This window comes from Lontra canadensis, unplaced genomic scaffold, assembly GCF_010015895.1.
Source record: "Lontra canadensis isolate GAN:19392208 unplaced genomic scaffold, GSC_riverotter_1.0 scaffold2, whole genome shotgun sequence".
NCBI lineage: Eukaryota > Metazoa > Chordata > Mammalia > Carnivora > Mustelidae > Lontra > Lontra canadensis.
Genome location: NW_022630996.1, coordinates 10,468,929 through 10,496,576, shown reverse-complemented (window position 1 = coordinate 10,496,576; position 27,648 = coordinate 10,468,929). Strand labels below are relative to the sequence as shown.

At 40.4% G+C, this 27,648-nt stretch overlaps 1 protein-coding gene across 4 annotated transcripts in view; it reads left to right on the top strand.

Annotated features, from left to right (window-relative positions):
* NUP205 (nucleoporin 205) overlaps positions 1 to 27,648 on the top strand; it is an 82,556-nt gene that overhangs the window by 53,819 nt on the left and 1,089 nt on the right. For 2 of the 4 annotated variants that reach the window (XM_032868535.1, XM_032868540.1), the window contains 12 exons: positions 4,546 to 4,694; positions 6,616 to 6,807; positions 7,698 to 7,819; positions 9,634 to 9,772; positions 12,277 to 12,403; positions 17,837 to 17,913; positions 20,450 to 20,578; positions 20,804 to 20,930; positions 23,740 to 23,906; positions 25,483 to 25,606; positions 26,261 to 26,389; positions 26,719 to 26,792. In XM_032868535.1, coding sequence (XP_032724426.1) covers positions 4,546 to 4,694; positions 6,616 to 6,807; positions 7,698 to 7,819; positions 9,634 to 9,772; positions 12,277 to 12,403; positions 17,837 to 17,913; positions 20,450 to 20,578; positions 20,804 to 20,930; positions 23,740 to 23,906; positions 25,483 to 25,606; positions 26,261 to 26,389; positions 26,719 to 26,792 — 1,556 coding nt within the window. The other 2 variants (XM_032868539.1, XM_032868544.1) reach the window with 2 other exon arrangements.

Here is a 27,648-nt window from a genome sequence, read left to right as displayed (position 1 = left end):
TTAAAGATTTATTTATTTGAGAAAGAGCACGTGCGTGCATGCTCATGAGTGCGGGGGGGCTGGCAGAGGGAGAGAATCTTCAAGCAGACTCCCCACTGAGTGCAAGCCCAACACAAGGCTTGATCTCATAAGCCATGAGATCATGACCTGAGCCGAAACCAAAAATTGGACACTCAACTGACTGAGCCCCCCAGGTGCCCCATGTTCTCATAGTTTTAAATTGGCTTTTCTTTTCTCTTAATTTTGACAAGTTAATGATACTCAGTTTTATACTTTATTTATTTATAAGTAAGCATTAGAAATTGTCATGAGAGGGGGCGCCTGGGTGGCTCAGTTGTTAAGCAGCTGCCTTCAGCTCAGGTCATGATCCCAGGGTCCTGGGATCAAGGCCCACATCAGGCTCCCTGCTCGGCGGGAAGCCTGCTTCTCCCTCTCCTGCTCCCCCTGCTTTTGTTCCCTCTCTGTGTGTCTCTCTCTGTCAAATAAATAAAATCTTTAAAAAAAAAAAAGACATTAAAAAAAATTGTCATAAGAATAAGGAATTTTCTGTTCTGCTCATAATTCTTTGGGGGCTCTTGTAACTTTTGAGCAAGAATATTATTCTTTGTGAAACCATAATATCAATTCATCTTTTTTAAAAAAGAGGTTAGAAAAGACAATCTATTGCCATTACTAAATTTTTTAGACTCCTTTGGTGAGATTCTCAGTTCTTATGATCTAGGCATTAGTGTGATATGGTATTATAGTATAAATATACGTATAATTCATAAAGTAGTGGGACTAAAAGGATTTCATAGAGAATCTTGCCTGCTATTGACTCTGTTCTTTTGAGTCTGATTCCAGTAAGAGCCTTAAAAACACTAGCTGTAGCTATATGTGTATGTATTGTAGTTAAGTGTAGGCTTTTTGCTTGATGTGAATTTAGATGTCCATTTCTCATTTATTCTTTTAGAACCTGGGCTGCCTGGGTGGCTCAGTTTGTTAAGTGACTGACTCTTGATTTTGACTCAGGTCATGATCTCAGGGTTGTGAGATGGAGCCCTGTTTTGTGCTCTAAGCTGGGCATGGAGCCTTCTTAAGATTCTCTCCCTCTTCTTCTGCCCCCATAATTCACACACATGTGCATGCATTCTCTCTCTGTCTCTCAAAAAAAAAAAAAAAAAAAAAAAAAACAACCTGAGACCCTGACTAAAAGTTAATAATCAGGCATTTAGAAACTATTTTTAACTTTTAGTTTTGGTTTTTTTTTTTTTCAAAACATATACTGAATGTAGGAAGTTTAGAACATACTAATAAATAAGAGGAAGAAGAGGTCACACATTTTACCCTGCTAAGAACTACCACAAGATTTGGTTAGAGTCGCCATCATTTTATACTTATTTATAATTTCCCTTTTCTCTCCACTCAATATTTTATGAACTTTTTTCTTAAGTAATGTTTTTAATAGCTCTGTACATTTTGTCACCTAGAAAATATTGTAATTTATTTAGCCTACTCATTTTTGGACATTAGGATTATTTCCAGTTTTTTGTAATACAAATAAAAATTAGTAATCGTTTGGTGTGGTTGGTTATTTTTATTCTAAGAAGCAGAAAATATTAATTGGGTTCTTGTTTTCATAAGGATTATATTCTAGTAGAAATGACAATATATGTACTTATAAAAGAGGAAGTGTTAAATTGGATGATATGGTCCAGATGCCATATCATGGCATCAATTAGAAATTGTCATGAGAGGGGGCGCCTGGGTGGCTCAGTTGTTAAGCAGCTGCCTTCAGCTCAGGTCATGATCCCAGGGTCCTGGGATCAAGGCCCACATCAGGCTCCCTGCTCGGCGGGAAGCCTGCTTCTCCCTCTCCTGCTCCCCCTGCTTTTGCTTTTACTTTTTCTGTAAAGGGCCAGATAGTAAGTATTTTAGGCTTGCAAGCCATATGCTGTGTGTTGCAACTACTCAACCCTGCCATTATAGTATGGTAGCAGCCAGAGACTGCAAATGAAGCACTGTGAGTTTGTTGCATTTTCATTAAGCTTTTTAAAAACAGGTCAGATTTTGCCCGCAGCCCTTAGTTTTCAAACCCCAAGTATGAATTTATAAGAGGTAAGAGATAAAAAAAGATCAAGACTTTCACTGGTCTTTGCAGGTAAAGATGTATTTACACAGGAATAAATGGAGGAGGGCTTTTCAGGCAAGGCCCAGACTAGGAGGGAGTAAAGACTAAGGAGAGTGGCCTGGGTATAAGTAGGGGAGAAGGTTGATGGCAAATAAAGTCAAGTAGAGAGGGTAGGACCGTATTATTAATGACCTTGAAAATGAAATTGCAGCGTTAGCTATTTTATTATTTATTTATAAGATTTTATTTATTTATTTGACAGAGAGAGAGACAGCCAGAGAGGGAACACAAGCAGGGGGAGTGAGTGAGGGAGAAGCAGACTCCCTGCTGAGCAGGGAGTTCCGTGTGGGGCTTGATCCCTGGGTTCATGACCTGAGCTGAAGGTAGACACTTAACAGCTGAGCCACCCAGGCGCCCCAAAATTATAGAGTGGTTTTCGTTTTTTAAAAGATTTTATTTATTTATTTGAGAGAGAGACAATGAACAGGGGCAGAGGCAGAGGGAGAAGCAGACTTCCCACTGAGCAGGGAGCCTGATGGGGACTCAATCCTGGGACCCTGAGATCATGACCTGGGCCAAAGGCACACGCTTAACCGACTGAGCCACCCAGGTGCCCCAGCCATTTTAAATTTATTTAGAAAAGTGATACAAAGTTGGTACTTAGAAAAGTTTGTATGGCAGTAATTTATAAGGTATGTTGGAAGAAGGGATGATTTTGGTATATAAGAAACTAACTTGATAGTTTCTAATGAATGAATTTCTCCAAAAATGAAGATTTGAGAGAAAGTTTTAATCTTATTTCTAGATGGTAGTATTAATAGTATGTGGAACTTGGAGACCTTATTCAAGTTTGAAAACAAAAATCAAGTTATTACTTTGATACCTAGTCGGCTGTAAAACACTGCTTTCAGTTTTCACCGTGAGGCCCTCGGGGTTCTTACAGGGGTCTCAGGTTATGTGGAAGAGTCTCCGGAGTCATGTTTCAGCGGCCCTCTGCCCTCCTTTCAGCCATGTTTGAAATAGCAGTTTGTAGCTAAAACAAACTTAAAAGTGGTGGCTTTCAGACTTTTACTCAAAACCTTTATTCAAACAGAAGTTTGTGTGAAATAGAAAAGGTACTGGGTTTTTTCCACACCCATCCTGAGGGCAGTTGGTGGCATCCCTGGGGCAAGGTTCTGAACTTTAAGCTGTTAGTCCATCAGTAATATTGGTGCTACTGTGCTAGCCACTGGGCTAAATACTGGGAGACTAGTGGTAGACAACACAGAATCCCACTGTAATATCACCTCAGGTCCTGGTAAGTAAGTACTAGACAGAAAATACTATAGAACTGTGATGTGTTTGTGTGTAGTAGTGTAGGGAGTGTTGGATGTAGTTGAGAAGTGACATTAGAGTCTGGAATGATGAAGAGGAGGCAGCCATGCTGAGACCTGAGGAAAACCATGAGAAATCAAAGTGTACGAGATCCTAAGGCCAAAGTGGTAAATTTCAGAAACATAAAGGCTTGTGTGGTGGCAGCTAGTGGGAGAGGCGAAGAGTGGAAAGTGAGGCTGAGAAGTAGATGGGACCATATGACCTAAGGGAGTGACATTGAGAAACGTAAAAACCATACCCTCCTTTGACACTATTTGAAATTAAAAATAACTATAACAAATATAATTCATAGTAGAGCTAAAAATATTTTAGGGAAAAAATACTAAAACTGAAAGTTTGCCTGCTGCAAACTTTATAATGGAATGTAGGCCCAATGTGGGTTAACTTTTATTTTTCGTGATTAATCCTGCTTCATTTTTACTCTCCATTCTGATCAGTTAATCTGGAGAACTTTTCTTTAATTTTAAAACAGCTGCTAGGTAGTAGGTGGAAAAAAATCACAAGATTGGTTTCAAATACAGGTCATGGCTTTATGTAATATATTTTTGAAACTTTTCTGGAAGGTTACATGAATCTCGTGTAAGATGTATGATGTATGATCATATCTTTAAGATACAGGGTATACTCTTTCTTTTAATAAGTATTTCAATTACAAAATATAAAAGAATAAAACTATCTTAATTTTTTGGGAAGCAGATACTGGTCTACGTTGTACCTGATTTTTTTAGCCACATTTCTCATAGATCTCAATAAAGGATGAAAATAGATTGGTTAGCAGAATAAACACAGGGTATTGGTTCTCTTGTACTCTTATAATTCATCTTGATTTCTTTAAGAATAACTAGTCTATCCTTTTCCTAATACCATTGTTATCTTAGTGTACATACATGGAATGTGTGCGTTGGGTCCTTGAAGTTCGCCTGCCTGGACCCTTTGGTTGGTGGGCCTATGGGTACATGCAGTAATGGAGGGATTTTTTTCTTGTGTGTATGAGGTGTACTCAGTTACCAAACTTTTTTTTATTGGAATATTTTCAATGTTTTCTTTTATAACCCTATTAGCCAAGAAAACCATGTGGGAAAGGCTGACAGCCCCTGAAGATGTATTTAGTAAATTACAGCGAGAAAACATAGCCATCATTGAGAGCTACGGTGCTGCGCTCATGGAAGTGGTCTGTCGAGATGCCTGTGATGGTCATGAGATTGGAAGGGTACAGTAACTCTGTTTAGTAGAATGATTGAATAAGTGTTTTGACTTACTAAGGTATAAACTGAATCAACTTTTCAAATGCATGTTGCATATTGAGAATTGTTTTCTATTAATATATTTTAGTGAATTTTCTTACTTGCTATGATTTGGAATTTCTGTTTATTCGTATGTTTTAATTCTGTTCAGAATCTCAGTTTGTTCAGAATTTTCCCTCAGAATAATCTTTCTGCTGATGTGAGATTGGCCCTACACTGTTAGAAATGCTGCTTAAGGAAGATCTTTGGTTAAGAGAATGCTGGAGGCACAGCTTTTATACTGAATATATCTTTCTTACATTTATATTTCTTTTAAAATATTGTGTCATACTGGTGATAATGCAGTGAGAAAATGACTTCCTGCTAGTGGAGAATTTCATAGCCTCTGAATCATATACAAGTGATCCTTGAACAACATGGGTTTGAACTGCATGGGTCCACTTATACACAGATTTGTTTGTTTGTTTTAAAGATTTTATTTGAGAGAGACAGAGAGCCTGCGAGAGGGAAGGTCAGAGGGAGAAGCAGACTCCCCACTGAGCAGGGAGCCTGATATGGGACTCCATCCTAGGACTCCAGGATCATGACCTGAGCTGAAGGCAGTCGCTTAACCAACTGAGCCACCTGGCCATCCTTACACACAGATTTGTTTTGACAAATAGAGTACAGCACTGTAAATGTATTTTCTCTTCTTATGATTTTTAAAAAATATTTTATTTATTTATCTTACAGAGAGAGTGAGAGACAGAGAGAGCACATGAGCAGGAACGAGAAGGCAGAGGGAGGGAGAGGGAGAAGGAGAGGGAGATGCAGACTCCCTGCTGAGCAGGGATCCTAATGCTGGGCTTGATCCCAGGACTCTGGGATCATGACCTGAGCTGAAGGCAGACGCTTAACTGACTGAGCCACCCAGGAGCCCCCTTCTTATGATTTCCTTAATAACATTTTCTCTTGTCTAGCTTTACTTTATTGGAATAATACAGTATATGGTACATAGAACATAGAAAACATATGTTAATCTACTGTTTTTTGTTTTTTGTTTTAATCTACTCTTTATATTACCAGCAAGGCTTCTGGTCAACAGTAGGCTGTTAGTAAGTAAGGCAGTGGGGATTCTTAAGTTACACGTGGATTTTCCACTGTGCTCCTAACCCTTGTGTTGTTCAAAAGTCAACTGTGTTTGAAGACTGTGGGAAATGAGATTTTAAGAAATAGGATAAGATATAAACTATATAGTAAGTTCTCAATTATGTTGAAAAAGTTTAAGTGTTCTTATGCATTGAAAAAAGACTGGGGTGTCTGGGTGACTGTGTTGGTTGGGCGTCTGCCTTCCACTTGCGTCATGATGCCAGGGTCCTGGGATCGAGCCCTGCATTGGGATACTTGCTCAGTGGGGAGCCTGCTTCTCTCTCTCCTCGTCCCTGCTCATGTTCTCTTTCTCGCTTGTTCGCTCTCTATCTCAAATAAATAAAATCTTTAAAAAAAAAAAACCCACAAAAATACAAAAAACAAAAAGGAAAGGAAAAGAAAAGAAAAAAGACTGGGAGGAGAGAGACCAAAAATGGATTAACAGTGTTTATCAGATCGTATATTTCTATATGCTTTTCTATATTTTCTACGTTTCCTATAATGAGCAATTAAAACTTCACAGTTAGGGAAAAAAAAAAGCTATTTTAAAAAGTCCCTTTCCTCCTTTTATTAATAAACTGAGATTCTGTATGCATGGCTTTCAGTTTCTCAAAAAAAGCCACAAAATAAGAAAATATTATTGTTAGCTACTATTTCCCTTATAAGAAAAGTGCTAAGTATTTTCAAATGAAGGCAGTTTCTGTCGATGATTCTGGTGGCCATCTTCATGTTCCAGACTGTGATTCGTTCTTCCCTCAGATGCTGGCACTGGCTCTTCTTGATCGGATTGTCTCCGTAGACAAGCAGCAGCAGTGGCTTTTGTATCTTTCTAACAGTGGCTATTTGAAGGTGCTTGTGGACAGCTTGGTAGAAGATGACCATACTTTGCAGAGCTTACTAACTCCACAACCTCCCCTTTTAAAAGCCCTTTACACTTACGAATCCAAAATGGTAAGGCTTTATGTTCATTTGAAGTTAGATGAACAGCTCACTGCCTCTTAGAGCTGTAAATAGATTAAAGAACATTAGTGAGGCCACCATTTTGAATATTTCTGTCATGTAAGCTGTAATCATTTTAAGGAGTTTGAAATTTGGAACTGTGTTAGAAATGCGTCTTCTAGGCCTGCTGACGTTGAGTTGAAGTGATCCTGAGAGGGTTGGTTGGGTCATGGAACCGCTACTCAGTCAGGTTGCTGATGATGGCAAATGATAGGACATTCAGTCCTCTGAGGAGAGCAATGAGCAAAATCGCCTCTTCACAATAAAATTCAGACCATTAGCTGCCTGGTGAACATTCTAGTATCGATGTGCTAGTTCTAGTTTAACACAGGATTTTCAGGACAGCATATAATCCATCATTTCCTTTCCTCCAAATTTGTTTTCTCTGTTCCCTCCTGGTTGAAAACACTACCATGTCATAATAATAGGAGCACTGAAGGCTTAGATTCCTTATTAAGTTCTTTCCCTTCCTTTGTTTATTCAGTAAGTATTTATTAAATACCCATTACATGCCAGGTGTGGCACCAGGTACTAGAGATAGAACTGTGGGCAAAACAGTCTTCCCTGCCCTCCCTGTGCGCACATGACGGTGAGAGAAACTCCGGTGGAGTCGAGTACTTACTTTCATGCAAGGCACTGGAGGCAGCACTTGAGATGTGTGGTGCCCTTCAGTCCTCACAGAATCCTGAGAAATGGAGTCTAATGTGCCCCTGCATAGCTAGCTCAGAGTTTCTCTTCAGTATGATCGAATATCAGAAACGTGCTGGGAGAGAGTCTCATTTTTATCTGAGGCCCCTGGATATGATTTCTGTACTGATGTTTTTCCCTTTGTAACTTCTTAGGCATTTCTTACAAGAGTGGCTAAGATACAGCAGGGTGCTTTAGAGCTGCTGAGGTCTGGGGTGATAGTGCGACTGGCGCAGTGCCAGGTTTATGACATGCGCCCAGAGATGGACCCACAGAGGTAAGTGTCCCTACACGTTGGTGCTGTTTCCTTACTAATTCTTCACTGTAAAGGATCAGTGAGGAAAAAAGATATTCCAAACATAATTTTGCCATTGGTCTTTCATTCTGTTTGAGCAGTATTCTTTCATCTTGATGACTCTTTTTGGGTCCTCTGTCCCTGCCATTTACTAATAAATGGAAGTTGCTAGTGAGGGTGAAAGTAGGAGGGACCTAATCCTTTCCATTTTAGAGCAGTAATGTAAGAGGAAAATAGAGGATTTTATTAGTAAATGTTTTTCTTCTCAACTTTAGTGTTCCGTTCAATAGAACATATATTTTTAGGGGTACCTGGGTAGCCCAGGTGACTGAGTATCTGACTCTTGATTTTGGCTTGGGTCATGATCTCAGGGTCCTGAGATCAAGCCCTACATTGGCTCCAGAGGTCAGTTCGATATCTGCTTGAGATTTTCTCTCTCTGTCTACCCCTGACCCCCTCCCACTCATGCTCACTCTCTTTCTCTAAATAAACAAAGTCTTCAAAAAAAAAAAAAAAAAAAAAAGGAACATTTATTTTTAGTTGTAGTGATTCTTTAAAGTATTATAGTGAAATTATAATTTGTTGTAGATTTCCTATTCCTGATGATTTGAATAGTATTTTATATTTTTCTTGTATCATTTTACCAACTCTGCACATTTGAAAACTTTTAGTCAAGCTATTTTTAAGTTTCAAGCTTTTTAACAGATATCAGTTCAGTTTGAATATGGGTTGTTTTTTTTTTTTTCCTCATTTTTGTCTACCTGGGTACAATATTGTTAGCATACCCTCTTAGCAGTAAATAACACTTAGGTCAGTTTTACTAATTTTTGGCAAAAGATCCATTGCCAAATTGAATATTTGAGTATTTCAGGATTAACTGTAGAACTATTTTACCTCCAGCAAAGAAATGTTTTTTCTTTCTTTTTATATTGCTTTCTGAAATCTTAAACATGAGAATTACTATTTTCCCCTTATGTAAAGAGGATTAAGTTAATTACATTCCTTAGCTATTGGCATCTAATCACTTGTCTGTGCAAAGCCTTTTTCTTATTTCTGTATTTTGCTTCCATTCCCTTTTCTTCACCAGGCAACCATTTTGTTTTGTTTAAAAATTTAAATATAAACATTTATAATAAATGATAGCTTATTAATACCTTATCTTAAAAGTGAAATTTTACAGCCTCATTTTAACTTTTTTTTAAAGTTTTTTTTTTTTTTAAGATTTCATTTATTTATTTGAGAGAGAGAGAGTGAGACAGAGAGCATGAGAGGGGAGGAGGTCAGAGGGAGAAGCAGACTCCCTGTGGTGCTGGGAACCCGATGTGGGACTCGATCCCGGGACTCCAGGATCGTGACCTGAGCCGAAGGCAGTTGCTTAACCAACTAAGCCACCAAAGTGCCCCTCATTTTAACTTTTTCAAATCTTGATTTATTAGTGTAATGGACAATGTGGACTCATTTCTGGCTCTGCGTACAGGAGAAGGAAATGTGGAGAAAATAAAGTTTTTATCTGTTTCTTGTTTGTAGTTTCTGTGGCCCACAGGAGCATTTAGAGTAGGATATATATGTTGAGTTCCAAGCATTGTCTTCAAATTGTACAGATTTTCTTTACCACGATTTTTCAGAATTGAAATAACTCCGTTTTTACTGTTGATACGGGCTGCAGAGTTCTCCTTAGTAGCCTCACACCTTAATCAGGCACCTGTGATTGCTTGCCATGGAGATGGGCAGGAACTGTTAGCATCCCTTAACTCTTGGACTGTCGCTCTCTCCTTGTTGGGTGGAAATGAATGAAGCATGTTCGGCCTGAGAGACCCGCCAGTGTTCATCCCCGCCCCGGTGGACCGCTACCGGCAGATTCTGCTCCCGGCGCTCCGCTTGTGCCAGGTCATCCTCACGTCCAGCACGGCCCAGCACTTACAGGCAGCGGGGCAGGTGAGAAGAGCCCTTGGTGTAGACGGTGTCGGTCCTCATTTTACCATTGCACAAACCCGAGCCATAGACCATGTCCGTGACTTGACCATACTGTCTGTGGCAGCCCTGGGCGTCGAAAACCCCTTGTACTTTGCTGTGAACTTCATTGACCCGCTCTTATTTGAATGAAACCCTACAGCGAAGAATAGAATAGTGAGATGAAAAGCAAGATCTCTAAATTTGTTCTTCTGTAAAAGAAAGTGGTTATTGTGATAGGAATAAACTGGCTTCTAAGATGTAATTTAACCAGAGATTTATTGAGAGGCCGTACACCATTTTAGGCCTTGCAGAAAATATGGAAGATAGATGATTATGGCCTATTGGGTTGTGATATTTAGAGAACGAATTGAGATAAGTGAATTTTCTAACTAATAAAAATTTTTTTCATTGAGCACCAGAAATCAGTTTTATTTTCATCCCTTTTCAATGAAACCTTTAAAAAAAAACCCTTTGTTTCTTTAAACTAATAATATGTGTATAGTTTAGCCATTCACTGATGAGACTTACCATTAGGACTAGCAGATTTTGATTATACTGCTCTATTATTGTGACACCCCCCAGGAACTGTGTCATACTTTATGGTAATTTTAGGTGCTCTCCCTGCCATCAGTCTTTGGGCTTACATCACTGAGGTAGAATGCTGCTCTTTCTAGCATGACCCCTTGTTTTATGCTGCTTTAGTACGTCCTGCCACTTCCATATGTGGCCTTGGAGTCAGTTCTTTAAAACTCAGAAGACTTTCCTTGTCTTCTCCTTTATTGAGATTAAGATTTTTTTTTTTATTAAGAAGTGGGACATTCTGATGATACAAGATTCTCTAATACCACTCTTGTACTGGCTGTGGCAGAATCCCTTGAGGAGCTTGTTTTAAAAATAGAAATTACTGAGAGGTGTCTGGGTGGCCCAGTCAGTTAAGTGTCCAACTTTTTTTTTTTTTTTAAATTAACATATAATGTATTATTTGCTTCAGTGGTACAGGTCTGTGAATCATCAGGCTTACACATTTCACAGCACTCACCATAGCATATACCCTCCCCAGTGTCCATAACCCAGCCACCCTATCCCTATCCCACCACCCCCCAGCAACCTTCAGTTTGTTTCATGAGATTAAGAGTCTCTTAATGGTTTGTCTTTCTCCCGATCTCATTTTGTTTTATTTTTTCTCTCCCTACCCCCCATGCCTCATTTCCCTCCCTACCTACCCATGCCCTGCCTCTCAAATTCCTCATATCAGAGAGATCATATGATAATTGTCTTTCTCTGATTGACTTATTTCACTTAGCATTAATACCCTCTAGTTCCATCCATGTTGTTGCAAATGGCAAGATTTCAGTTTTTTGATGGCTGCATAGTATGCCATTGTATATATGTACCACATCTTTATCCATTCATCTGTTGATGGACATCTAGGTTCCTTCCATAGTTTGGCTATTGTGGACATTGCTACTATAAACATTCCAGTGCACGTGCCCCTTTGGATCACTACATTTGTATCTTTAGGGCAAATACCCAGTAGTGCGATTGCTGGGTCCTAGGGTAGCTCTATTTTCAACTTTTTGAGGAACCTCTACACTGTTTTCCAGAGTGGCTGCACCAGCCTGCATTCCCACCAACAGTGTAGGAGGGTTCCCCTTTCTCTAAGCATCCAACTCTTGATCTCAGCTCTGGTCTTGATCTCACTGTTGCGAGTTCAAGCCCCACATTGGGACCCATCATGGAACCCACATTTAAAAAAAAAAAAAAAAAGATTGCAGAGTTCTATGTCCAACAGTTACGGGCTAAGGCCAGGAATCTGAATAAAAAATAAAAGGGGGCACAGTTCCTGAGTGATTCAGATGTTTGGCTTGTTTTGACATAGTTCAGCCTTCAAGGCATTTATGATGTAGTTGAGAAGACATCACATGTAAAAATAATTGGATTCCTCCATGAAAGTACGCTTGAAAATGCCACTGTGGAAGGGCAGAGTTTAGAGGTCAGGATTTTTATCGTATTTGTGTTATATCAAAAGGAGAATTTAACAAAAACTTTTATGTGATTGTTTCCATGTCAGGCTAGTCAGATTTTCATAGAGCAACTTAAATTCAGGGAGTCATTTTTATCCCCACTCATTCTAAATTCCTGTTCTAGTTCCATTTAGATAAAAATAAACAAAATAAGGGTCAAATAATAGTTTTCATATAGTAGTTGTAAGTTATATTATACTTTTCTACCCTAGCCTCTAAGTACAGTAATTTCTAAAAGCTGAAATCATCTTTGGTTTTCTTTTGCATTTTAGGTAAATGTTTGCTTCTTGAGGAAATAAACTGTATAAATGCAGAAGACAGTCACTTATATTACGTTCACTGTGATTCATGACATCAAATTTGGTGCTTCAGCTTTATTAAAAAGATGAATTACAGATGTAGAAAAAATGTGCTCGTCTTGACCTCCCTTTTTTCTGTTTCTCCTCCCTTGGCCCTGCTCAGGTGCTGCAGTTTCTCATTTCCCATTCGGATACCATCCAAGCGATCCTGCGCTGTCAGGACGTGAGCGCTGGCTCCTTGCAGGAACTGGCTCTGCTGACAGGAATTATAAGTAAAGCAGCCCTTCCTGGTGAGTTGATTGTGTTGAACGGACTTTGAATAATTCTCTACAGACTGAAGTATACTTCATAGAATGAAGTTTTTATGGCTTTGCAGTACATAGGACTTACTGAAATTGGTATTAACAGAGTTAACTGCCTTTTTTTTTTTTTTTTTTTTAAAGATTTTAGTATTTATTTGAGGGAGAATGAGTGAGAGAGAGCATGAGAGAGGAGAAAGTCAGAGGGAGAAGCAGACTCCCCAAGGAGTGGGGAGCCCGATGCGGGACTCGATCCTGGAAGTCCGGGATCATGATCTGAGCCGAAGGCAGTTGCTCAACCAACTGAGCCACCCAGGCGCCCAGCCTTTTTTTTTTTTTTTAATTAGTAAGTTTATATGTATAAGATGATATATGATCATACCAAAAAATTCAGAAAGTTCAAGAAAATAATTAATACTCAAAACCTCACTGCCTGGAAATTAGCAAGTTTTTTTTTTCAATCCTTGTGCTGCTGAAGCAAGCACAGAATCACCACATGTTAACATTTGGTGAGTGACTTCTCAGACATTGCTTTTTGATTTTGCACGTACAGGAGAGACAGGGACATCCTGAGGTGACTTATGAGAACAAGATTACCTCTTATGTGCAGTTTAAGAAAGCTATTTAGTTCTGGGGTGCCTGGGTGTCTCAGTTGTTAAGGATTTGCCTTCAGCTTAGGTCGTGGTCCTGAGGTCCTGGGATTGAGCCCCAGGTCAGGCTCTCTTTCTCTCTCTCTCACTGTCAAATAAATAAATAAAATCTTTAAAAACCAAGAAACTATTTAAATTTATGTGAACTTAACAGATTAAAGAATTAATTGAAGAGACTCTGAAAACATTGCTGAATTCCAGACAAGTGTTTCTTCACGCTGAGAGCATAAGAGCTATTAGCTCTATTTTTTTTTTTTTAAAGATTTTATTTATTGGAGAAAGAATTAGAGCGAGGGAGAGGAAGGGAGTGCTTGTGAGCAGGGGGAGGGGCAAGGAGATTGCACTAAGCACGGAGCTGGTGCTGGAGCCCATTGCCTGGGCTAGATTTAAGGACCCTGAGTCGAACTAAGCTTAACCAGCTGAGCCACACAGGCGTCCCTATCTATTGGTATTTTTAATTTGTACTGAGGTCCCTTCTCCCAAGAAAAAGTATGTTATGCTCCCTGAATACTCTAATATTGATGAATGTCTAAAGTTGCCTTTATTCGTGAATGATGGCATGGCTGATTATGATTTTTTTTTTTTAAGATTTTATTTATTTATTTATTTGAAACAGAGAGAGAGAGATGACAAGTATGCAGAGAGGCAGGCATAGAGAGAGAGAGGAGAAAGCAGGCTCCCCGCTGAGCAGAGAGCCCGATGCGGGCCTCGATCCCAGTACCCTGAGATCATGACCTGAGCTGAAGGCAGAGGCTTAACCCACTGAGCCACCCAGGCGCCCGGCTGATTATGATTTTATTTACCTCAGAACTTGTAGCTCTTATTTACTAAGCATAATGTGCCAAGTACTTATTTTAAACATTTAGTATATTTAATTATTCCTCACAACAGCCTGACGAGATTATTTTCCACATTTTACAACTAACGAGAACAAGATTACCTCTTACGTGCAGTTTAAGAAAGCTATTTAGTTTTGGGGTGCCTGGCACAGAGAGGCACAGAGAGGTTGCCTTGTCCAAAGTCACGTGGATAATACTGGTGGTGTGGTTTCCCAGCCAGTATGGCTTCTGAGCCTGTGCTGTGAACTTGTAGGCTATATTACCTCCATTTTTAACCTGTTGCCAAGTCCGAGACCAGCCCGTGATTCTGCTCCCCCTAACCCCAATATGTTTTTCTCTCCATGGGGTATCAGTGCTTGGGCCCTTTTGTACTGGGAGAGGAAGAGTGTTTGGCAGGGCGGAGTGCAGTGCCTGGGGAAGCACTGGGAGCCCCTGCTTATTCGGATGAGAGCGCAGCTTCCACTCCTCGCAGTCACGTTGTATCTCAGCCCTGTGTGCTTGTTAGGCTCATTTCCCCAGCTCATCCCAGTGTCTTCAGATGAAACCAGTCAGGTCATCCTTCTTACCTCTACTAAGGTCCCACGGTGCTTTGTAATGGTTCTCCTCCTAACGGGTTTCCCTTGATTTCTCTAGGCCTTGTCTAATTACTCTAAAAGATTTCTCTGAAAATTGAAGAGTCTTCATGAGAATTTGCAAGAGTTTTTGGTTTATCTTCTTTCCTTCGCTGCATCTGAGGAGTGGAATAAGGGTCACAAAGCTGAATAATGCTACTTACTTCACCAGAATTTTCTCTTATTTTTTCCTTTGCCATCACCATTTTTCAGTGTTTACAGCATAAGTCCCCCACTGCCACCCCCTTTTGGCGAATTTCATTCATTTTGTAGGTTGATGACAGGGAGACATTATTTTTTTTACATTTTATTTATTTGAGAGAGAGGGAGAGAGAGCAGGAGGGAGAGGGAGAGAGGGAGAAGCAGATTCCTTGCTGAGCAGGCAGCCTGATGCGGGACTTGATCCCAGGATCCTGGGATCATGACCTGAGCCAAAGGCAGACACTTAACTGACTGAGCCACCCAGGTGCCCCAACAAGAGGGACATTCTATGATGCTACTTCATTCAGCACCAAAAGTGCTGAGTTAGGATAAAAGAGAATTTATCATATCCTCTGGTAAGATCATTTTATTCATGAAGTCTCCTCTCATTAAATTTTTTAAATGCCTAAAATTTTTGTATTTTGCTTAATAGCATCATTTGACCCTGTTAGGGTATTAAGATTGTATTCAGAAAAGCAGGGTTTTATTTTTAACACGCTGATGATAAATTCAAACAAAATAAAAGAACAGAGTGAAAATACCATGACTGGCAGTTCCTGTTCTCTAAAAGGAATCAGTTCTCAGTTTATTTTTCTAGACATTTCTATGCATATGGTATAAAACTGTCACCTCCCTACACAAATGAAATCATACTATACACACTGCTCTGTAACTTTTTTCCAGATCTTTTCTCATCATCACATAGAGTTCCTACCTCATTTTTAAAAATTGGCTGCATAATTCTCCAGTTATGAGAGCTAACCAGATCTTTGTTGTTTAACCATATCCCTGTAACATGTTGACTGTTCCCAGTCTTTTTTTAAATTTCCAGAAGTGTGGCATTTAATAACTGTGTGTGTCTATTTGTACACATATGTGTTTTTGTAGATTTGAGCTGGTCGGCTTGATAAATTTCTGACAGTGCTTGGTCTGAAAATATATATACTTAAAACTTTTTTGAAAATAATGCCAAATACCCTCCCAGATTTTTTTCAACAAACTTTTAACAGTTTTAACTCTTATCAACACTACACTGCAGTTTAACCCTTGATGATGTATTATTTTGTATTCTCCCATAATTTTGCTATATATATTTTTTATCTTAAATGCTCCCATTAAATTATAAGCCCATTTATAACTGTGTCCCCTGTATTGCCTCGCCTTATCCTGGGTGTGTCTTACCTCCTCAAATACTTGTCAGCAGGTTAATTTTTTTCTAGGACCCACAAATATTCTAGAAAGTGTTTTGGAGTAGAGACCGATAAAAACGGTACATAGAGGACTCAACTGATACTTAGTAGAAGGGTCTTACAGAAACTGAGAATTGCTAGTCTTTTTTTTTTTTTTTAAGATTTTTTATTTTATTTTTACTTATTTTTTAAAAAGATTTTATTTATTTGAGAGAGAGTGAGAGAGAGAGAGAGAGAGAGCACCAGAGCAGGGAGGGTCAGAGGGAGAAGGAGGCTCCCCACCAAGTGGGGAGCATGATGTGGGACTTGATCCTGGGACTCAGGGTCATGACCTGAGTGGAAGGCAGACATTTAACCGACTGAGCCACCCAAGTGCCCTAAGATTTGATTTTTTTTTTTAAAGAGTTTATTTATTTATTTGACAGCAGAGATGACAAGTACGCAGAGAGGTAGGCAGAGAGTGAGAGGGAAGCAGGCTCCCCACTGAGCAGAGAGCCTGATGCGGGGCTTGATCCCAGGACCCTGAGATTATGACCTGAGCTGAAGGCAGAGGCTTTAACCCACTGAGCCACCCAGGCAGATGCCCCTAAGATTTGACTTTTAAGTAATCTCTATACCCAGTGTGGGGCTTAAACTCACAACCTCAAGATCAAGAGTTGTGTGCTCCACTGACTGAGCCAGCCAGGTGCCCTAAGTAGTCTTTTTAAACAGAGGCAACAGGTGGAAAAAAAGAACTGGGGAATAGCAACACATGTTGCAGAGATCAGAAAGTTTGAGGACAGAGAGGAAAAAGCCTGCATTCCATGATAGTGTTAGATATACAATCCAGCTTTCAAGGGGTAGGATGGGAAGAGAAGGGCTTAAAGTTGTAAGCAGCAAATGTGGAAAAAATATTTCAAGAATTTTATATTAACCAGGTTTTTGCTTGTCTTTGTTTTGTTTTGGAGTACAAAGGAGACCTAGACATATTTTCAAATAGTGAGGAAAAGTCCTCTGTGGCAGGATAGATTTTGGTAAGCTGGAAAAGAAGGGGATTCTGGGAGCAGACTCGCAGAGGAGGTAGAGGTGGGAAAGGATAGAGAATGAGGCACAGGTGAGGTATAGTGAACCAGCGTGTGTATTTTCTATAGGTTTTTATGAAGTCATGGGCTGAAAAATCCAGAAAGAGGAGGTCTTGTCTTTGTGAGTAGCAAAGGATAAGGTTCTGGGTTACATGCTCTGGAGTGGATGCTTGGAAGTTAGGCCTGAGTTAAAGGGATTGTGCAAACAGAAAGTTAGGGTAACTGGGACAGGTGCAGGTGATCCTCTGTGTGACGACAGCCATGGAACAAAGAAGAAGCCAATGTGGGTTTGCTTGGAGGCCTTGATAGAAATAAAGGGTTTTTTCCTGATAGCTTTTTTTGTTTCCTCATAGTTTTTTTCTTATGAGAGGTTGATCACTTTAAGAATTTTGTAGTAAGTCTAAACAGAAGCTGAATGGGAACTTTTTTATGTATATGCAAACTGTACTTTGCTTAAGGGAAATGAAAAAAAATTAAATGATACAGTACCTAGGAGAGTTAAATGAAAAAGGAAATGTATTTCGTTATCAGCATTTTATATCCTAAACTCTTTCATGACAAAGTAATTTACTGCTGAGTTTAGAAAATTTTAACTTTTATGGTTATAAATAAAAAGTGAGATTTATGCTAAAACCTTTAAAAAGTACCTTTTAAAATTATGAATTCAGTCTAGATATAAGTTGCATATAAATGAACAATTGGTGAACTTCCAGTCTTTGTGAAGTTGTATTTCCCAGAGCTTCTTCATGGCAAGTCTCTGTCTGTTCTTATACATAGGGAATATAAAATGCTAGAACCACTCTTCCCGGTCTTTTAATGTTTTTATTTTGTTGATTATAAAACTGTATTTAAAAGCATTCCAAATTTTATAGGTATATTAAATGAACTTGATGTTGATGTAAATGAAGGATCTCTAATGGAGCTACAGGGACATATTGGAAGATTCCAGGTAACTGATTCTGACTTCTTTAAAGAGTAGTTCCTAAAAGATTTAACAGTAAAATACAGCAGTCCTCTCAGTCATCCTCCCTGTTCTGCTTCCTGGATTTGGGCAAACCCTCTTGATGGGTTTAATTGATTTTGTGGTGTATCAAAATAATGTGTTTATTTTCCACTTTTAGGAATCATCTGTTGATTTTCCATTGAGGAGGATGAGACCTTAGATCCCTTTTGTCCTTTTCTTCCACTGTATAATATGGACATTTCTCACAACACTGTCTCGCCCCCCGCAACTGAAATGCAACATAATTACATCATAATTTTAATTAGATCAGCACTTGTCATTTATGATTAAGAATAGGTGATAGGGGGCTCCTGGGTGGCTCAGTGGGTTAAAGCCTCTGCCTTTAGCTCAGGTCATGATCCTAGGGTCCTGGAATCGAGCCCCACATAGGCTCTCTGCTTGGCAGGGAGCCTGCTTCCTCCTCTCTCTCTGCCTGCCTCTCTGCCTACTTATGATCTCTGTCAAACAAATAAATAAATAAATCTTAAAAAAAAAAAAAAAAAAAAGAATGGGTTATCACCCATGTTTACTTTTAAGTGCAACATTATGTTTTCCCTAGAGTGAGTAGTTGGGTTTTTTTGTTTGTTTATTTGCTTGGCTTTTTTTTTTTTTTTTTTTTTAAGATTTTATTTACTTATTTGACAGAGAGAGAAAGAGAGAGCAAGCACGCACAAGCAGGGGGAGCAGCAGAAGCAGACTCCCCACCAAGCAGGGAGCCTGATGATGTGGGCTCGATCCCAGGACCCTGGGATCATGACCTGAGCTGAAGGCAGACGCTTAACTGACTGAGCCTCTCCGGCGCCCCTATTTGCTTGGTTTTTATATAGTTAGTTCTAATTTATTCACAGACTGTCTTCCAGTTATGTAATCTCCCTTTAATACATTCAAACATATTGTCAACTAAGTATGTATTGTCTTTGTGGGAGCCTCCTGGCCTGCTTTGATCTGAATAGCTTCACTTTTGATTGGCTTCAGAATAATTGTATTTATATATTAGAATTTATATTTCATTGTTTTTGATACAGTAATTTTCTTAACCAGTTCTCTTTTTGTGAACTGTTTTTTCAGGTTTCCAAAAGAAAACAGTTGCTGTCAGCATTTTTGTGTACAAATTTTTGACCTATAGATTGGATAAAACTAACTGGTCTTGCCGGGTCCAAGGATGCACATACAGGACATGTTGAGCCATTATCAAACTCTGAAAAGGGTTGCACTCTCACCAGCAAAACCCAAATACTCTGCTTTTTTTTCCTCTTCTCTTTTTTTGTCTTCTAATTTTTGTTTGTTGGTAGGGAGAAAAAGATATTTTTAAAGGATATTTCATAAGGTGACCTCTAGAAATGTGTTAGTGCATCTGTTTTGGCAAATATTTTGGCAAAATAAATTTATATTGTCTTTTTAGTATGTTTTGCCTTATCCAGTCTTACTATGTAAACTAACATCAGTTTATGTAGGCTGTATTATATATCTGTGTATGTCTGTGTACATGGGTGTGTGTGTGAGATACCAGTTTTTTTTTTTTAAAGATTTTATTTATTTATTTGACAGATCACAAGTAGGCAGAGAGGCAGGCAGAGAGAGAGGAGGAAGCAGGCCCCTGCTGAGCAGAGAGCCCGACTTGGGGCTCGATCCCAGGACCATAGGATCACTGAGCTGAAGGCAGAGGCTTTAACCCACTGAGCCACCCAGGTGCCCCGAGATACCAGTTTTTAAAGTACAAAACATGTTTTTTTTGTCCCCTTACTCTGTGCAGAGCACTGTATACAAGTGTAAATATGATTCATTTATTGTCTCAGATAATCCTGACAACAATCTCTTAGAGTAGGAGTCGCTGTTTGCGCCCTGGGAATGTGAGCATTGAGGTTTGTGGAGGTTGAGTAACCTGTTGGTTACCAATTGTGAAAAGCTTATCCTTTCCTTCCAAGAACCTTAGGAAAAATTACGTTGTCAGATGAAAAGTACCAACATTTCAAGCAGATGACATTTTCATTTTATCTGCCAAGGCTCCCTGTGTATTCCCACCCTCTAATGAAGTCCCCAGAAGTGGCCCTAGGAGAAGCAGCCTTTAAACTTGAGCCTTCTTAGACAAAATGGTCATGGACGTGCTTGTGACAAAGTGTCGTCTATTTGCCATCTCATTTTCCTTCTCATTGTTTGTCAACTTGTGTTCATTTAATGGGTATCTTCCAAGGAATTATTGGTGTGATAACAGAATATTTTTTGGCTAATGCTTATGGTGTAATGGGGATTAACTGCTAAAAAAAATGGTGTTAATAAGTTGACTGCCGAGCAAATGGCACTAGCAAAAAGGCTAATTTTAATAGGGCTAACTTCAGTTGCCTCAGTTGGAAGTAAGAAATCAGACTCCTTAAAGCGATTTTTACTCCCTGATGAGTTTTTCTTTTTTATATCCCTCAAAGAGAGGTAACTAATTTTAGACATATCCCATTATATATGAATAAAATCGCTTTCTCTTTTTCAGCGCCAGTGTTTAGGACTTCTAAGCCGCTTTGGGGGCTCTGACAGACTGCGTCAGTTTAAATTTCAAGATGATAATGTGGAGGGAGATCGAGTGAGCAAGAAAGATGAGCTCGAACTGGCCATGCAGCAGGTAAGAAAGAAGGGTGGGCATCGTGTATCTGTTATTGAACATTTGTGTGTTTTCAGAAGCAAAATAACAGATGGGCAGATGGGAGTAATTTTGCAAATTGATTTAGAACTTTGTTGTAATTTTACAAAAGGATCAGTAACTTTGTTCTCCTCCAAGTCTGGAGTTCGATGATATTTGGGCATTTGGGGAACTAATATTTTTGTTACTGTTATTTTTCCTTCGTAGATCTGTGCCAATGTCATGGAATATTGCCAGTCACTCATGCTACAGATCTCCCCCACATTTCAACATGCTGTGTGTCTCTTCACCCCCAGCCTGTCAGAAACCATTAACAGAGATGGACCCCGGCAAGGTGAGCCTGTATCTTTCTTTATGTATTTGAGGATTAAGTTTTCTTCTGTATTCTGTATTTTTTCTGTATTTCTGTATTCTGTAACTAAGACAAAATCTAGTTGGCTCCAGTGAGACACAGGTTTTTTCTTTATATGTAATTAGTGGGAAAATTTGTAAATGACTTTAAGAAGGCTCAGTAAGGCGGTAGTGTTGTCAGTCCCATGCATAAGCTAGAGAGCCGGAGAGGACAGAAAGTCAAGATTTTCTGAGGATAAGTTTAGAAAAGCTTTGTGGGGGAGAGTATGGTTTTGAATAGTATTTGAGATCCTAAAGAAAGGCTCTAAGATTGGTGAGTAAGCTAGCTGGGTGAGAAATGTACAAATGTAACAGACGGTTTATGTGTGAAATCATTTTGAGCTGAATGCAGTGTCTAAATTGGGTCCTGTAGTATAGCCCCAAATTTCTATACCACAGCAAAGTAAAATGTAGGTGCTAAGTAGATGCCAAGTAAATGTAGATGACAGTCTATGACTTCCTAAGGACATAATAGGCGAGATCTGGAAAGTGACGGCTATGGGCTGATTAAAGCTGTTATGCCGTGGGAGACTCAGAAGACAAAGCCCATTCGGATCTTAGTGGTTCTTGGTAATGTAATGCACTGCTGCTCATTTCCAGAAGCTTTTTGTGTGAGGTTTCTGCACATCATTTTGTCACATTTTCATCTTCTTCAAGATCTTATTTTCTCTGAAAATTACTTAATCACATAAAATATTTAATAGAATGATATTATGAAAAACATATTAGCTTAATAGCATATAACCACTGTCTCGTGTAAATGGTGCCGAAAACTGTTTGTGTGACTCCATTATAAAGTGTCGAAGGAGGTCCTTTTCTTCTCCCTTGAATCTTATAACATTTTAAAACAAATTTAACCTCATAACATTTTCAAATGAAATTGTAGTTTTGTCATCTGTTCTTCAAAAACATTAATTATATGCTAATAATGTATCAGTAGTAATTATTAACAGTTCATTCGATTTCTTCTCACTTTGAGCCAGTCTTTCACATACGAAGTCATTCTCAGATCTTTAATACTTGATGATGAACTTTATGAAGCCTTACATACTGTTCTTTATTTTTCCTCAGACTTTTTAAAGATTTAAAAAGCCTACTTACCTTTTCCAGTTGTAGACACAGGAGTGGATAGGTGTGTGGTAGGTTCAAGAACATTCAGTTGTAGAGGGCGGTCTAACCTAGCGGCGAAGAACATAGACTCATGACGAGCTGCCTAGATTCGAGTCCCTGTTCTGTGAGCGACTGTTGATAGGACTTTAGAAAAGCTACTTAGCCTCTTTGTGCCTCAGCCTCCTCATCTGTAAAATGGGAGTAACAACAGGCTCTTCTCCATTGAATTACTGGAAGGATTATCGTGTTACTCAAACGTAAAGTGCTTTAGAGCAGTGTCTGGCCCTTAGCACTGCCTAAGTGTGACGTAGAATTATTTTCATTCCTGCGGGTCGTCACTGTTACTATTTAGCATATGTGCTATTACTTGTGGTTCAGGGCGCTCTCCTGTAGCACTTCTGCTGCCTAGACTTCACGCTCTTTCCTGCAGAATCTGTTTCTGTAGTTAGCTTTGTCGTGAGCCGTCCTCATCTGCCGTTTAAGTCTGCTGGCTTCTGCACACCTTAATATTTTCTAGCTATGATCATGTTAGTATGTGAGAACTCCTGATAGGCTTTGAAGTACTCCTGTCAGCATTAGATCATTCTCTTTTTGGATGTTTTCCTACCAGAGTAGGTATCATTTAAATGGGCACCAGGGTCCCTAGGAGAAGGCTGTATATTGTAGAGACTGTCACATCTTCACTGAAGACGGGAAAGGGAAACCCGGCAACTTAGATGAGTCTAGGGTGTCCTGGTTGGTGGCAACATCCACTGACAAGAAACTGTTCTCTCTCGTCCTCTCCTCATGAAGACCTATGAAATCTGACTTTGAAGCAAAGTTAAGGGAGATAGTGGGGAAGGAAGCAAATGCACATCTCTCCTACAGTATTCTTGGCAGTTAGAGCCATTAAACAAAGATTATCTCCAAATTGTACTTGAAATTACTAAGGTATTTCCCAAGGAGTCACTTGGTTGTAAGAGGAAATTGCTCTGTTTGCACCAATCCTTCCAGTTCTTCCCTTCACGAACTACTTTTCCAACTTCTCATGGTTCCTTTGCACCTTCATCAGAAGCTAGTTGAGTAAAAGGTAGCACATTTTGTTTCCTACCCAAATGGACTCATGGTGGTAAGAGAGTTGTTAAAGTTTAAATTTAATTGTATTTTTTCAGTATCTCAGTGTTCTCCTTCTCTTGGGAGAATGACTGTGAGCTGGAAATTCAGCAACCAGAGAGGTGCAGACCAGAAATGAATCCATATAACTAGGGCTGTAGGTGAGGCAGGAATTCTTCCCCTGGGCTCTGGAAACTCCAACTCGTGTGTACGGCTTGCACATGTGTGCGCGTATATGTGTGTGTTTGGGATGTGGGTGGGGAGCTGGATGCAAAGGTGTGTGCCAGATTTCCCAAAGAGGTCTTCCCCCCATAAAGGGAGAGTTCTGTCAGAGTCCGCCAGCCAGATTGCCCTATTCTTTAGGCTCCAGCTTTGTGCATAGGAGCTCCTGATCGTGGTAGCTCACCACTCCTCTGAACTGTCAGAAGTACCCACCAGTAGTCTTGGGTTGGTTTTAATAATAGCTTAAATGACCTTCAATTCCCGGCCATCCCTCATTTAAAACAGGTCTTATAGGTGGAACATTGTGGTTTTTTTTTCAACTCTGTTAGATACTCAAGCTCCAGTGATTCCGTACTGGCGCCTGCCTGGTTTGGGTATTATTGTCTACCTGCTGAAACAGAGCGCTAATGATTTCTTCAGCTATTACGACAGTCATCGACGGAGTGTCAACAAATTACAGAACGTAGAGCAACTTCCACCAGACGAGATCAAAGAGGTATGAATCTTATAACAAGTTGTGGAGAGTTTTGAGAAGCCATTGCTTTTCCTGATAAGGGCCACAGTCCTGGTGTCCAACTTGTGCATAAAGATGACGTGTGCAGTGAGATGAAAGGGTTTGAGATGATGGCTCTGTGTGGCCTGAAGAAGAGTCCCTCACAGGAGTACCACGCCTGGTAAGCAGGGGAACACTTAAATGGGAGACAGGCAAGTCACACCTGTTCAGGAACACCACCTGCCCTCCAGTAGGACAGCAGCTGGCTTGTGAAGAAGAGCGTTGGTAATTTATGCTTTTAAAATCTGTGCTGAGAAACTTGGGTTTCTGTCGCAAAGGCTTATTCAGTAGAAGTGATCCCTTAAGTAAGATGTCTCTGTGCCTTCAGCATCTTTGGTTTCGGGTGAATTTTTCAGACAAATGAGATGGCACCTCAGACCTGACTGCCTGCCCTCAGTGACCCAGAATCACTCACTGATATTTACTGTAGCTAACGATGCTGAGTTGCTAGGCCTGCTTCCTGAGCAGCTGCCGTCTTTCCTGTTTGGCACAGCTGAACCACGCCAGGTATCCCTTGGCGAGTGCCGAAGCTTCCTGGTGGCCTTTGGCGGCCTGGATGTGGAACCATGTTGTCATTCCTCGTTTGTACCAAGTGTCCTGAAAAACTCCATGTCACTTTACAGAGCAGTCAGAGCTCCTCCCTCTTGCCACTCCTCCAGGATGACAGGGCACGTGTGGTGGGTGGTGACGATGTGCCAGGCCCCGAGCTGCAAGTTCTTTCTCAGTCCCTGAGGCAGATACTGTCACTACGCCTGTTTTCTCGGATGAGGAAATGATGGTCCTGGAGGGTTGAATGACTTACCCAGAGCCACACAGCTAGCGAGTCCCGAGGCAGGAGTAACTGTGATGATGTTCAGATAATCCCTGAAATGGGGTGGTGTACCTCTGGCAGCCCTTCCCCCTCATGTGCAGCTTGTGGGTGATGCTGGTTCTTGCCAGAGGGACTGCAGCCTTCCCGTCAAGGACGTGGTGCTCCCCCAGCCGCACTTGAGGGTGCCTTCTGTCAAAGCCACAGCTGAATTTTGAGGCGGCCCACGGTGCTTATGCTGAGCAGAGGTGTGATGAAGGGCGGTTCTGGGTTGATGAGCCTATTTTAGTTTATGCTGTAGAAATCTGCTTTACATTTTCTTCAGAAGACACATGACAGCTGTTACAGAAATTCTCCATGGCACTGTTAGACCTGCAGCTTGAAAAACCTACTGTTGTGTTTTGTTTAAGTGTGACAGGAAATTCAGGGTGGGTCGGCCCATCAGCAGATTGGAAATGTTGGTTTCAGAGATAAGACCTTTTCCAGAAAGCAGCAGATGAATCTGCATTTGTGGATTCCACTACTTTGGCTCTCAGTTTTTTTAAAGTTACCAGCTTCCTAACTAGATAATAACCCTTGTCTGCAAGGATGTTTAAACTTCTTTGAATGTTGTTCGCCTTGCCTGTCATAGGGACCCGCTCTATAGAGTTTCATGAAGTTTTTGTTACAGTTTATGTTCTCGCTAATGCTGCTTTTGCTTCTGGTCCTCAGTTGTGTCAGTCTGTGATGCCTGTTGGTGTTGAGAAGATCTCCACTGCCCAGAAATATGTTCTAGCAAGACGGCGCTTGGTGAAGTTGATCAACAATCGAGCCAAACTGCTTTCCCTTTGTTCTTGTATCCTTAATGGAAATCACAGTGGGAATTTGAATGGTGACCTTTAAGAGAATCTTTTTTTTTTTAATTAATTTATTTGACAGACAGATCACAAGTAGGCAGAGAGGCAGGCAGAGAGAGAGAGAGAGGAGGAGGAGGCAGGCTTCCTGCCGAGCAGAGAGCCCGATGCGGGGCTCGATCCCAGGACCCTGAGATCATGACCCGAGCCGAAGGCAGCGGCTCAACCCACTGAGCCACCCAGGAGCCCCAAGAGAATCTTTAAATGTAGGAACTGTTTGCTGATTCTCAAATTATTTGGGCATCAAAACTGTTTGAGAAGGGACATAATTTTTTTTCCCAGTAAATGCCTGATCTATTTCCAAACTGAAATTTTTTTTCTTATCTTTTAGAGTTAGCTAGTAATCCTAATAATGTATACAGTCACTCTGGACCGAAGGCAGGGACACTGGGGACTCTGCTGGTGCAGCAGCCCCTGGTCCCCACCTCCTTCCTCTCACCTTGCTGCTTTCTGGGGGGGACACCTTCAGTGGAATGTTTCCCCTCTCTCAGACCGAGGCAGTGGGTCTTCACTCAAGAAGTAGTGAGGTCTCTTTGTTTTCCTCCTCAGAAACTGGTTTGATGAGATTATCTTCCTTTAGTCTGAGCTCTCTGTAGTCATCATAGAGACCTGCCTGTTTATTCTTTGGCGCCATCTGGAGTACTACTTGTTACACTGCACGCCCACGGACTCCCAAGATTCCTTGTTTGCTTCCAGAACCTTATTTAAAAGCAGAAGACTACAAGGTAAACTTTATTCTGAAGATTAGTGAACCATACATACCTATAGGTTTCAGTGCCTTGAAAAACTAGTGACATTTTTATTTATGTTTTATGTTTCCGGGTTTCTAAGAGTGGATTGGGCCATCGAGAGCCACTTCGTTATTAGACACAGCTGTTTTTTGTACTTCTGTTCATGGGAGCTAGTGCGGAGCATAAGAACATCTTAGACGCTGGTCTTTAGCTTCTCGCAGTGAAGGGTTGGCCAGCTCCAGAGTCCCCTGGTCTCCAGGTTCTTCCGCCAAATGGTAGATACATACTTGTAAAGCTGGTTTGTTTGTGTCTTTCATCGCCAGATTCCTTCACTTCAGAAACCAACCTGGATTTTAGAAGTGGGCTGACGGGAGTGAGCCAACATGACATAGACCAGGTGAGGTTCTGTCCCCATAGGCTTTTTCTGTTTTTGAAAGGAGAAAGGAAAAGCCTGGTATGTTGGTAAGGTAATGATTTTCAGGATTGTGTTCAAAGACCTGATTTTAATTCCGGCCTGGCCACCTAACAGCTTTGGGACTTCGAACAACTTACTTTTGAGCCTCCATTTCCTCACCGAAGAAATGGGAATGATAGTTCAGCCTCAGAGAGTTTTGTCAGGATAAAATGAAGTTTCGTATGTGGGGCTTCTGGGGCAATAGTGCCTGGAAGGAACATAGTGAGAATTCAGTCATTAGTAGGCGTCGTGATCAGAAAACTCCCAATTTCTTTAGATTGACTTTGTGGACTTCTTAGGCACAAAGGATAACTTAGCACTTAATTTTTGAGAAAATAATTTAATGGAGAGATTATGAGCAGCCCTTAAAAATTCCTTTGCAGGAGACTATATTATTATAGTATTATGTACTTAGTAATCTCTTGACCTGTAATATCGGAATGGATGAAGAGCATTCCGAAAACAACTAATTTAAAAACCTCACATGAACCTAATAAGAGTCTTGGGAACAAAACAGTTAGCAGGGTATGTGATATTAGATAAACTGAATTACAACTAGATTTGCTGCTAGGCATCTGAGTGTCCCTAGCTCTGGTCTGATAAAGCCTCTAGTCTTCTCTAATCCTTCTTGGTCACTGCCTTTCTTGAAGCCAAAGACTGGGCTTTATCCAGGAAAGAGCATCCTCCCGACCATACTTAACCAGATGTCATACGTAGCATGCTCTCGTCCTAGCCCCGACTGCATCTGCCCTCTGAGTGACTGCGTAATAGTAATTCATGTTTTGGTTGGCTTGTTTAG